Source organism: Vigna umbellata, chromosome 1, assembly GCF_029865625.1.
Source record: "Vigna umbellata cultivar VRB3 chromosome 1, Vumbellata_1.0, whole genome shotgun sequence".
Taxonomy (NCBI): Eukaryota; Viridiplantae; Streptophyta; class Magnoliopsida; order Fabales; family Fabaceae; genus Vigna; species Vigna umbellata.
Genome location: NC_142165.1, coordinates 77,589,433 through 77,602,884, shown reverse-complemented (window position 1 = coordinate 77,602,884; position 13,452 = coordinate 77,589,433). Strand labels below are relative to the sequence as shown.

At 34.7% G+C, this 13,452-nt stretch overlaps 1 protein-coding gene across 1 annotated transcript; it reads left to right on the top strand.

Annotated features, from left to right (window-relative positions):
- The first annotated feature begins 2,325 nt into the window (after positions 1-2,325).
- Positions 2,326-6,667, top strand: LOC124838359 (phospho-2-dehydro-3-deoxyheptonate aldolase 1, chloroplastic). The gene is made up of 5 exons (XM_088104309.1): positions 2,326-2,974; positions 3,112-3,389; positions 4,790-5,066; positions 5,195-5,440; positions 6,200-6,667. The coding sequence occupies exons 1-5, from the start codon at positions 2,444-2,446 to the stop codon at positions 6,464-6,466; spliced, it is 1,599 nt and encodes a 532-aa protein (XP_087960435.1). The 5' UTR covers positions 2,326-2,443; the 3' UTR covers positions 6,467-6,667.
- Positions 6,668-13,452: the final 6,785 nt, after the last annotated feature.

Genomic DNA, 13,452 nt, shown 5'->3' with positions numbered 1-13,452 from the left:
ATTTTGCCTCATTGAGCAAGCCAATATCTTTTTAGGTGAAATTAGTTTTGTGAAAAATCAAATAACTTAAAAAAGGATTAGTCGTCCGATGAACCTCTCCCAATGGTTGGGTCACTAAAAAGGCTAATTATTGACTAGGCAAAAATTATTTGTTAAGAAAACTAAGGGGATTGGTGGCTGGACAAGCTCGTTCTTGTTGAGGGATCTATTGTAATATGAACCTTCAAAGGTTGCTTACTGAACGAGCATGGCTTCAATTAAGAAAGACATTATTTCCAAAAAATTTGAAGAAAATATATTTTAAATGCTTTCAACTATTAGAGATCGCTGGATTTTCATGATATTGTTCTTTTTGATAAATATTTGAGATTGAATGTTTTTTGTATGTGATGAATTGATGATATTTTAAAATAATGAGACAAAATATATCTATGAACCAGAATATATTAATGAATTTGATGTGAATAATATGTTATGTGCTTTAGATAAAGTTATTTTGAAAAAAGAAATATTATATTGAAATGTTTTAGGTGTTATGCTTAATTTGAGATTATGAAAGAAATGTTTCTAACTTTACTAATATTTTTTCAGAAGAAAATATTATGTTGAGAAGTTTTAGATTTTATGTTAAATTTGAGATTATGAAAGAAATGTTTCTAACTCTACTAATATTAAAGTCATATATAAAAAATATTAGATAATGATAATAGATGAAAGTTTCTAAAACCTAGTTTTTAATATAATATTAAAGTTATATAAAAGGAAATATTAGATAGTGATAATAAAAGGAAGTTTTTTATAACCTAATTTTTAATATGAAAAAGAACTGCTCATTTGTTTCTCTTTGATTTTCTTAAGGATAAATTATCCTACTTTTTAATTTTCTTTGTCTCTTGAGTATTGGTGTACACTATTACTTAGTTTAATTTAATATGTTTTTTAATCTTGATCATATTGATCTTGCTTTGAATTGAGAAGAGAAATGGTATTTTAGTTTATATGAGATAAATATTTATTTCATATAAGTAAAACTTTAACAATAAATAAACATTTGAAAATAAATAAATTATATCATAATTATAGTTTGTAATAAATATTTTAATATATAAGTTACATTTTATATTTATGATAAGCATTATATTGTGTTATAAAGTCATCTCCAATTGTTGACAATATATTTAAAAAGGGAAATTTTAAAAATGTAAAGATGAAAATGATAGATTAAGAAAGGAAGTTAAGGGGGGGAAAAAATCCTGAAAGCACTCTCACTGAAGAAAAATAATCTTAAAGTTGTTTTAATTGAAGAATAATCCCTAATAATGTCTAAAATGACAATATTCAAATCTGTACTAAAAGAGAGCTTTTATTATTTCAATTTATAATTTAGATAGTTAATATATTTAGATACAGTTAATGTTTTTCAAAACAAAATCATCTAAATTTATCAAACTAACTATAAATACTGACTTTAATTCTATGATGTGAAACTTGTTTCACTTGTCACGACAAATTGTTATAAAATGGATATACTGAATTTGACGCATGCTATATGCACGGATTAAAATACTAATAAAGTTTTGGGGCAATTAAATCTATCGAAATACAAAAAAATATGAATGATTTGCACAATTTTAATCGTGAAAACAAATCCAAATATTGAAATAAATTATTTAATAATATAACTAATGTTAAAAAAATTGAGAGCATAAAACTTAGTTTGCCTAGATTCGAGAGCTATATTATGTAATTGAAAAACATAATACAGCTTTTCAATTACATATTTTAAAGACAATACTTGTTAATGATGTAATTTTTTTTACTCAATTTAAAATGATTTAACAAAAAAAAAATTTCTGTTTATAGGAATAGAAGAATTAAAGTAATATAAATTAAATTATTCAAGCCGCCCCCAAAACTAAATCCCTCACTTGAACTAGTGCACTTCCTTCCAAACTTCCTGCGAATAAAACAGTTGTTTATTTCTTTTGTTTTTTTAAAAGTTTCCAAATGATAATAAAAAAAATTAATTTTCCAATAAAAACCCTTAAAAAATGGTTAGCTAGGACGTTCACTCCCTCCTCCACGCAAAGCCGCCAACTCACATAAGGGGCGATTAGTAGGTGAAGAAGAGAAAAAAATAAAAAACATGAAAACATGAAAACCCTCAAAATATTTGACCTCATTGCCAACTAGCACACCCAACCAAACCATCTTCGAAATTACTAAACCACCCTTCTCCCAACTACCACCATTCCGTCTCTACCAGACACACATACAGACCGCAACAACCCAGCCTGAAACGTCTCCTTATAAAATCCTCACCAAACTCCCCACACCCTCTTCAACACCCACAAAACCTGTGTGACTCCTCACATCCAAAAACCAAACACCATTTCTACATCATCATTACCATTCTCCCTTTCTCTCTCTCTTCACAATAACAATGGCAATCTCCTCAACTTCTAACTCTCTCATTCCCACCAAATCTCTCATCCCCCAATCCAACCCTCTCCTTCCATCCACAAACATCAGGCCTGCCCTCAAGCCCAGGCCCGGCCCATCTCCTTCCATCTTTGCAGTCCACGCGGCCGAGCCCGCCAAAAACCCCGTCGTCTCCGACAAGCCCAAGCCCCAGTCCCCGCCTTCCCCGGCCCCGGCCCGGGCCGGAAAATGGGCCGTGGACAGCTGGACAGCGAAGAAGGCCCTGCAGCTGCCCGAGTACCCGAGTAAGGAGGATCTGGAGTCCGTTCTCCACACGCTCGAGGCGTTTCCCCCTATCGTCTTCGCCGGCGAGGCACGGACGCTGGAGGAACGCCTGGGCGAAGCTGCTCTCGGAAATGCCTTCCTACTCCAAGGCGGTGACTGCGCCGAAAGCTTCAAGGAGTTCAATGCCAACAACATCCGTGACACCTTCCGAATCCTCCTCCAGATGAGCGTCGTCATGATGTTCGGCGGCCAAATGCCTGTCATCAAGGTAAAAAACCCGAACCGAGACAATCTTGTTCGGTAGAATATTCAGGTGTCAATTTCAATAACAATACGTGTTGTTATATTCTGCTGTGAATTGAAATGATGGTGTGAGTGTGAATTTGAATGGCGTTGTTTGTTTAGGTGGGGAGAATGGCTGGGCAGTTTGCGAAGCCGAGATCGGATTCGTTTGAGGAGAAAAACGGCGTGAAGCTTCCGAGTTACAGAGGGGATAATATTAACGGAGATGCGTTTGATGAGAAGTCAAGGATTCCGGATCCGCAGAGGATGATCAGGGCTTATTGTCAAGCTGCAGCTACGCTTAATCTTCTCAGAGCTTTCGCCACTGGAGGTTATGCCGCTATGCAGAGGGTTACTCAATGGAATTTGGACTTCACCGAGCACAGTGAACAGGGAGATAGGTAATTTATTTATTTATTTATTTGCAATTTGCAATTTGCAATTTTTAATTTTTCTTGGAATTTGAAAAATCCTTCCTGATAAACGATCCCTGATTTACATGAAAAATATATATTTATTTTTGTTTGATTGATCATTCAAAAATTTTACCTTGTTCCTTTGTAAAATTGGGTGAAAACTAATTTAATTATTGAGAAACAAAAAGTAAATGCTTGTTTTAATCTTTTTTGTTTGTTTGGTAGGAGATAAGGTAAACCGTTGTTTGATATTATGATAAGTGGGGGGGTGCATGTGTGGTGGAGGGTATTTGGTTGTTTTGTTTCTCTCTGAAAAGCCAACTCGTCCATGTGGAAATTATGCTAAAGTTTATGTTAAATCGGCACGAGTTACACGAGTTCATCTTTAACAGTGGTATCTGATGATAGTTTAATGGAGTTCATTGTACCTATTTGAGGTAAGGGATTGACTTTGGAGATTTTTCATTGGCAACCCTATATACCTATATTGGTGAGATTTGATATCTAAAAGGATATGCGAATCTTGTTTAAAATTGTCTCCTCCACTACAGTCTAGGAAGGCAGAACTCGATTAGTGTTCTTTTCTTTTCTTTTCTTTTCTTTTCTTTTATACATACATCCACACACACCCATTAAAAAGACATCCAGCTTTAGCTTTCTTCTTTGATAGGTGATTTGACATTTCACAAGAATTGTAAAGAAAAAAAAAGTATTTGTCCAAAATTATTAGATTGTATCCATATTTGTTTAGTTGACGTGAATCTGCATGTATTAGCTACAATTGATGATGCATTAACGAACCGAGAGTGTATGTATTTCCTAATTTTGTAGGAATTATCTAAGTGATAAATACCATAGATTGCTGGGCAAAATAAAATCTTTCCAAAATTTATATTCATGCATATTGTGTAGTGTGGTTGATGTGCTGCATACCACCTAGCCAAATTAGACGGTACATTAAAGAAGGGGGAGTGTATGGATTTCTGAATTTTGTAGTATTTAACTCGGATAAATATCATAACCATAGCATTCCATTTTTTGAAAATCGGTAATTTTTCACCAAAGGACCGTCCCTGATATCGTTCACTCCCATTTTATTTCAGCATCCATGATGGTTATACCTTTACTCTTTCCTAGTTTTGGAAAAAATGTTTAAAGCGTGTTTGGTGTGTGCAGTTTTGTTTTATTATCTAAAACAGAAGATAAGAATGCTGTAATGAAAATGGCGTACAGTGAAACAAACAATAGTATTCTTTTACTACTTTCAAGATAACAGTTTACAAGAGGAATGTACTTGTTTACAATTTCTTTTACAAGGTATGTATTATCTTGTTTTTAATGGTAGTGTGGCTTGACGTAAATTATATTTGTTCTTGGTATGGCAGGTACCGTGAGCTTGCTAACCGAGTTGATGAGGCCCTTGGATTCATGGCTGCTGCTGGGCTCACAGTGGACCATCCAATCATGAAAACAACCGAATTTTGGACATCTCATGAGTGCTTATTGTTGCCATATGAACAATCCCTCACTAGGTTGGATTCAACTTCTGGTCTCTACTATGATTGCTCAGCCCATATGCTTTGGGTTGGAGAACGAACCAGACAGCTCGATGGTGCGCATGTTGAGTTTCTAAGAGGAGTTGCTAATCCCTTGGGAATTAAGGTTTGGACCTGATCAATTTACCTCTTATTTCAAATGCAGTTTCATTCATATGTCTAGTGTTTCTTTGATTTTTATTTATTGTGATTTAAGTGGCTTATTGAAGCTTTATGTTTTTTATGCTTTGGCAGGTAAGTGATAAGATGGATCCAAATGAGCTTGTTAAACTCATTGAGATCTTGAATCCCCAAAACAAACCAGGGAGAATAACTGTGATCACAAGGATGGGAGCTGAAAATATGAGGGTGAAGCTTCCACATCTCATCAGGGCAGTGCGCAGGGCAGGACAAATTGTCACTTGGGTCAGTGATCCTATGCACGGAAACACCATTAAGGCTCCCTGTGGTCTTAAAACTCGCCCCTTCGATTCCATCAGGGTATATTCTCGCTTCTCTTTCTAACTTTTAATTGCTTATAGGTGGCTGTCGAGTAGCTTCAAATATGCGTACATGTTAGGATTAAAATGAAGTTGAAGTTATTGTCCTCTTCCTCGGAAGAAAATAAAATAGTTTTTTCCACCCTGTGCTAGTCATAATTTTTGGATTAAACAAAACCTCTTAAAACCTTCTTTCTAAAAGAAGGAAAACATTGGAAAGATGTATATGCTTTTTAGAAAATGATGCATATACTAACATCTCATGCTAGTAAGAGAAAGAAGACAGAACAGACAAAAATCTAAATGTAAAAAAAATATTAAAAAAGGAAGGATTTGAACAGAATCTACCGGCATCTGAAGTGAGGTCGTGTATGGTGGGCTACCAAACCTGAAGGCTGTAATACTTAGAAGTGGTAGGTCGAAAAAGGGCTACTTGTAGAAGTTGGTGAAACAGTTTACTAGTGAGGTCATTTTCAGTTCGAAATATCATTGTGGAATTGGTTATATTTCTATATCATTAGGTGGGAGTGGACCTTGGGGTCCATGTGGGTGTTAATGTTTTCATTTTTGTCGACTAGTAAAAAGAAACATGATATCACAATGTCACTTTTTTAGTGTGTTTGGATACCTTCTAAATCAATGTGACTACCTCAAAGCAACGTCCGTGATTTTTCCAAAGCAATAAAGTTTAGTGAGAGAATAAAGTGGAGAAAAGAATTTGATCATGGTTTTGACATTTTTTCACTGAATTATTGATCAGGCTGAGGTGAGAGCATTCTTCGATGTGCACGAGCAAGAAGGAAGCCACCCAGGAGGGGTTCATCTAGAGATGACGGGTCAAAATGTGACAGAGTGCATTGGTGGATCAAGAACAGTGACATTTGATGACTTGAGCTCACGTTACCACACACACTGTGACCCAAGGCTCAATGCTTCACAATCTCTTGAGCTTGCTTTCATCATCGCTGAGCGTTTGAGAAAGAGCAGGATGAGATCGCAGGAAGCAAGTTCCCCTTTAGGACTGTAAAAGCGCCTCCAAAATCAAACGAGAGAAAAATATCTTTGTTCTTTTTTTCCCCTACATATTTATTAATGTCACTTTTATGCTGCATGTGGATTTGTTGTGTTGTGTTCGTATGTGTATACTATTATTACCTAGTAATGAGTTTGAACTGCCAAGGACAAGAGTACTTCTCTTAATAATAATGAAACAAAGACGTTTCTATTATGTTTCCTATTCGAGTTTATCCTTCTCATCTTTTTGGTCCTTCTCCTTGGACTACTTGACAGGGGAATGTGATAGAATAATGCAGTTTTCTCGATTAAGTATATTGATTTAGAAAATTCTTAAGAGTAGCAGCATAAGGGGGAGAGGGCATGGGAAAGAGTGCTTTCTTACTGGAGGAGGAGGAAGAAGGAGTTGAAAAGAAAAACATAAGGGTAAGTAAATCATTTCACATGTAAGAAGGAGACGAAAAGAAAAAGATAAAGGTAAGTAAATCATTTTACAAGTTTGTGAGCAAGATAAAATGTATGAAGGTGCAGGAAAAAAATGACCATAATATGATCATGCTGTGGCCCAAACACGAGGAAGATAAAATTGGACTTGAGATCATTCAAATAGAATTTTTAATTTGTTATTTATATATAGCTTAAAATACTTTGAGACGTGAAACCATTTATAAAATGGCTTCTGTAAATAATTTTTATAATTTCGATTTAACATTAAATAGGTATGAAAATAAATAAGGTACTTAAATAAACCCCATGGGCTAACCTAAATCACCTCAGTTTTCAAAAAATAATGCCAAACCTTTTATTAAAACACTAGTTTGAAGCCTTAGTATGGGTCTTTTTTAGAGTTGTAAAAACGGGTAAGCCGATTCGACCCAGTATGGTCCACCACGGGTTGGTCACTGGCTCGACCCACCACAGGTTGGTGGGTTAAACGGATTGACTCATTAACTCTTTTAATTATAATTTTTTTTAAAATAAAAAATTACAATTTTTTTTAAATTCAAATCTAAATAAACGTTACTCTAAAATGATGTTAAACTCCAAAGACAATTCAAAATAAATAAAAAAGTACCATACAATCCAAGCGTGATCCAAAAACATATACAAACAAATACGTTTTTAATATTGATAATTTTTGTATCACTTGTCCATTTATAATATTAGAGTCTTGAATAGATAAATCGATAATATTTTTCTCTCTTGAAACATCTTCTTCTTTATCACCATATACAATATAATAAAAAAATGCTAACTAATAATATTGAAACACAAAATAATAAATATTAAATTAAATTAGGTGGGTTAGTGACCAACCCGGCTCACCACGGGTTCAACTTAGTGAGCCGGGTTGAAAACTAATCCGCATAAAAAAATTACATTTTTTTCAAACCCAACCCGGCTCAAACCCGTGGTGAGTCGGGTTGGCTCACGGGTTACAACCTATTTTGACAACACTAGTTTTTTTTATATTAATTTATTAAAGTAAATTTTTTTGAATTATATTTATAACATAATTTGTAACATCCCAAAAATATAACAATAAACTATATAAAGGAGTTATCATATAATAATACGGTAGGACAATTACGAGAAATAAAGTTAACCTTACCGTTATTCCAAAAATAACCATAAAATTTAAAACTTTACAAAATTCCTATACTACTACAAAACAATGTACATGACCAGAGGTTCATACAACTATATATCTATATGACCGAACGATCTTAGGCTAAACAACTGAGTCCTCGTAGTCCAGCGCCTGCTCCAATGAATAACCGCCTCCCTCTACTCACACCCACAAAGTGATCATTGCAAATAAAAAACCGAATAGAAAACATGGATAAAACAAGAAAATAAGGGAAAACTAATGTAATTTAATTGAATACAACATATATAATCTTAACATATGTTCAAAAAAATGCACAAACCGAGCACTCAACATACATTGACTGAACACCAAACATCTAATAACCTACCACTAAACTGGACTATCCAGATTGTATGAATATGTAGCTACAGTCGTCCTTGCACTTGCGGTGGTGAAATAGCTGACACCAATCAAGCTAACACCCAAGGTTAATCCAGTGATGTTTACCTCGGTACCCTGAGGTTAAAGGACCTCCTGATATTCTCACAAATGAATTACCTCTCTTTGTGTGAGAATGGTAATCATAGAATTTCAGGATGAACGACAACTTAGTACGATATCCATATTCATACTTTACAATTTAATAACCAATCATAAGACATTCCTCCATGGAATTCTCTTCCACATTACTTGAAACATATGCCTTATTAAATATTAATACCATAATCCATACACAATAAAGTTCACATAACCTAATTCAAACATTTTACAAACAACCATAGCATAAATACCCAAGAGAACGAATACAATGCTAACGTTAGAGACCGAACACTACTAGAACACCATACCCCTCCCTAAGACCAAACGCTACTAAAACACCATATTCCTTCCTAAGAACGAACGCTACTAAAACACCATATTCCTTCCTAAGACCGAACGCTACTAAAGCATCATATTCCTTCCTAAGACCGAACGCTACTAAAATACCATATTCCTTCCTAAGACTGAACGCTACTAAAACACCATATTCCTTCCTAAGACCGAACGCTACTAAACCACCATATTCCTTCCTAAGACCGAACGCTACTAAAACACCATATTCCTTCCTAAGACCGAACGCAACTAAAACATCATTTTCCTTCTTAAGATCGAACGCTACTAAAACACCATTTTTCTTCCTAAGACCGAATTGTGTACAAGAACTACTATCCAATCATAACTGAATAATCATGAACAGGTAAAGCCCATGAGAAGCCCAACACCTATAACTTCGGCCGAACGTATTTGAGACCTAATACAGGTACGGGGTCGAGCACTAGTATAAGAACGAGCGCTAATAATAAACCACACAATCCACTAAGAACGATTGCTACGATTAAAACAGAATACTAGTACAAGATCGATCGGTCATTAACTGAAAAGCTCTACAAAAGTAAAACTCAGTTAAGACCGAACACAATAAGAAAGTCAAATGGTCAACGAAGGACCCTCAACGAACTGCATAATTATGTAGAATGACTGCATAATTATGATCAACACCAAATCTTTACCAATTACCTTCATTCTTCCCAACTTATAGTATACAGACCAAACTCACACCTACACAAATTCTACATCTTTACTATCACACTTCCTCCCAAAATCACTCGGCCACTGAACAAGAATTAGGCAGAATCACAATCAACATGAATACAACACTTAAGAGTCTTCAATAACATGACCGAACAAAAAGCTTTGACACCTTCAGAAAATTGTTTGAACTTCAAGAAAATCTAAAAACACCTAAAGATCACCGATTTAGAAAGAAAGGATCAACCAAAAGACTAAGAACATGATTAGAAATGAAAAGAAGAAGCTGCTGAACACATGCAACGAAATTTCCTTTTCATGCACCAGAAAATCGAAACACTAAGAACAGAGGATGAAACTTATTGACTCAAATCACTGGATTAACTGGTTGACAAGAAATCCTTAAGCTCAAGGATCACCTAAACTCCTTCTGAACAAAGAACAACTGATTAACTAATGAAGATTTTTAGAGAGAAGGAGGAGAAAAGAGAAGATCAGAATTTTAGAAAGAGAGAGTGTATGCAGAGAATGGGAGGAAATTTGAAACTTTCCTTTATATATTACTCTCAAAACCGAACGGTGCAATCCAGTGCATACACCTATCCTGCTCCAATTTCCTTTAAATTTCTCGACTCTCACATTATTAATAAAATATTTTTACAATTTATTTTATATATTATTTTTTTACTTATTATTAATATTTTTAATTGAATAATTTTAGTAAAATGTATATAGTAATAGTGTTATCAAAACGACTCATTCGGCTCGACCCGATCCAATCCATCACGAATTGGGCACTTAGTGAGTCAATTTGACCCGACCCACCACATGTTGGTAGGTTAAATGAGTTGATTCTCTCATTTAATTACAAGTTCTTTCTTTTTTCAATTCCAAAAAATAATAATTTTTTTCTACATCAAAATCTAAATAAATTTCAATACAATACAATCCAAAATCACCTTAAACTACAAATACAACCCAAGAGCAATAACATTGATAATTTTTGTTTCATTTATCCATTTATAATATTAGAGTCTTGAATGGACAAATCCACAATATTTTGCTTTCTTGAAGTACCTTCTTCTTTATCCCTAACTACAATACAATAAAAAAGAAAAAAAAGTGTTGACTAATAATATTGAAACACAAAGTAATAATTAGGTGGATTGGTGAGCTAACTCGAGTTACCACGAGCTCAACCTAGGTGAATTGAGTTCTTAGTGAATCGGACTCAAAATTGACCCCCATTAAATTTTATATTATTCTAACCTAACCCGGCTCGAACCCGTGATGGGCTGGATTGACTCATGGATTCCAGCCCATTTTGACAACCCTCGTAGATATGTTAATTGTACAGTTAATATAAAAATCTATAAATAAAATGTATATATTAATTGTACTATTTTATATATCGTAGGAATCGTACAATTTTATCTATCTTATTATTAATTGTATATTAATGCATAAAATTAATTATATATTAATGCATCTAATTTATATATTAGTGTACATTAAAGATTTATAATGATATAATAATTATATATTTCTTAGGAATTGTATGTACATATTAATTGTATAATTAATTTTATGTTCAAAATTTATCATATGTATAATTAATATATAAATATTTTTTGTTAATATTATTAATTTTACATTTAATAATTGTAAATTTTATGTCAATTAATCATATGTATAATTTTATAAAATTCAATTGTACATAGTACAATGCATAGAATAAAATTTAACTATGCATAGTATAAACTTTAATTGTATATTTTACAAAGATGATTAAAAGTTTGATTAAAAAAATTTAATTTTAAAAGTAAGGCCTCCTTGACATCTCTTAATCAATGGCATTACAGATACCCCGCTTCCTAAGTAGTGGAAAGCCCTCACCCTGAACCACTATGATGGTCCACTAACCTTGACTAGCATGTGGCCATATCCACCACAGAAGTTAGTCTCTACTCGACTAATGATTCTCATATGCAAGGCCTTTTCGACGACTTTAAAAGGACTTTCTTTAAATTGGTTCACTCGCCTACCCTTTACTCTATCGACTATTTTGATACCTTGACGTTGTTCTTCAAATTGTAGTTTGCCACTAATGGAACAATCATCTCACCTACCTAACACTCCTCAATGTCAGGTAGGAGAAGGAAGAGTCTTTGTGAACCTTAATTGATAGGTTCAGGAAGGTGGCTTTAAAGATTAGGAATCTAAATCTTGAGGTAGCTTTACACTACATGATCACGACGCTAAGGTCAGGACCTTTCGCAAATGACTTGTGTATGACACCATTTGCAACCATGGATGAGTTAAGGCAACGAGTCGCTAAGTTCATCCGACTAGAAGAAATGAGAGAGTATAGGAACAAGATTTGAGTTGAGACCATCCTAGCCGAAAAGGAAAGGACTAACCAAGATTCAACGTAGAGGAATAACTCTTGCCAAAGGGAACCTAGGCCTACCTGGTTCTTACATTACACGCCTTTAAACGCTCCTAGGTGATGGAAGCCAGCTTCAACTAAAATGAAGCAAGAAACAGCTCCACGAATAGACCAAACAGTGTAGCGAAAATGGAAGCAAAATGGGTGAAGTTTTGGTGTATTTAAGTGGAGAAAGTGTGTATAGAGACCTCTAAGCTCAGAAGGCCTTCCTACTAAGGAAGGAAGCTAGAGGAAAGGGTAGAGAAATTGAAAAGGAAGAGTGACTCAAGAGCATTTAGGGTTGGAAGTAAATTTTGCAACATTTCACTAAAGTTGAAAAGGTGATTTTTACAATGGAGAGGCCTTCTTATATATAGGTGAAGAGGGACCTTAATTTTGACCTAATTACCTCCAAAATTTCAAATATACTTCGAGTTTGGGAGCCAAGCTAGCTGGTCACGCTTTCCACCCCAAGCACACATGGAAAACATGTAAAATTTGAATTCTGATACGTAGTGGCTGGGCCAGGCAGGGTTTTGGCTGGGCCATCTCTTTAATCCAAAAGCTAGTTTCCTTTGCATTTCTAATCTGAAAGTCACTTCTTTTTTTCCCCTTTTAGCTCCTTTGCTTCCCTTGGCTTTTCATGCTTCTTGGGTGGTTTATCTATGATCTCCAAGATTTATTAAACCCTACAAAACAACCATATAAATATTAAAAGAGAATCCTTCTAAGACATAGAGAAAGAAAATCAAGAAAGAGCCTTTAAAAGTCCTTCTTCAACTTCCCTTTCTTAGCCTTAACATGAGTTGGTACTCCTTTGAATGAAATTCCCTAAATGGGTTTCCATCACTAGGTCTCGTGTGTTGGAGCAACTTTGTAAAAATATCTTATACCGCCACTCAAAAAGTGTTAGAGCCTGCTAAATATCAGCACGAATAAGTATTGAAAGTATCACCACAATAATGACTATACTACAAACGAGTGCACTACGCTCATAGATAAGGTTGATGATATAATCAGGTTGGCCACTTACCTGAGGTTCGAGGACCGAAGAGAAGATTGTAGACACATAAAGAAGGAAGAAAAGAAAGAGGAACTGACATAACATGAGGAGAGACACTATGATGTTAGACCCCTATTGAGGGGCATTATCAATACCATATATAGAGGTTTCGTTTGAGGAAAATCCTCATCTTCGGCCAGGAAGAGACATCTATGAGTCGTGTAATTATCTAACATGGTACCTTGGAGCTTAAGGAAGAAGAGGATGCCTCTTATTCCAAGGAGTTAAAGTACCAAGGAATTAAAGTACCAAGGAGTTGGAATGTAGAAAGAGAGAAAAAGATGCAGTGTAGAAAAGTCAGGCTGAGGGCCCTTTAGGGTCCCTGACCGCTAGTTTCATGTATCGCAC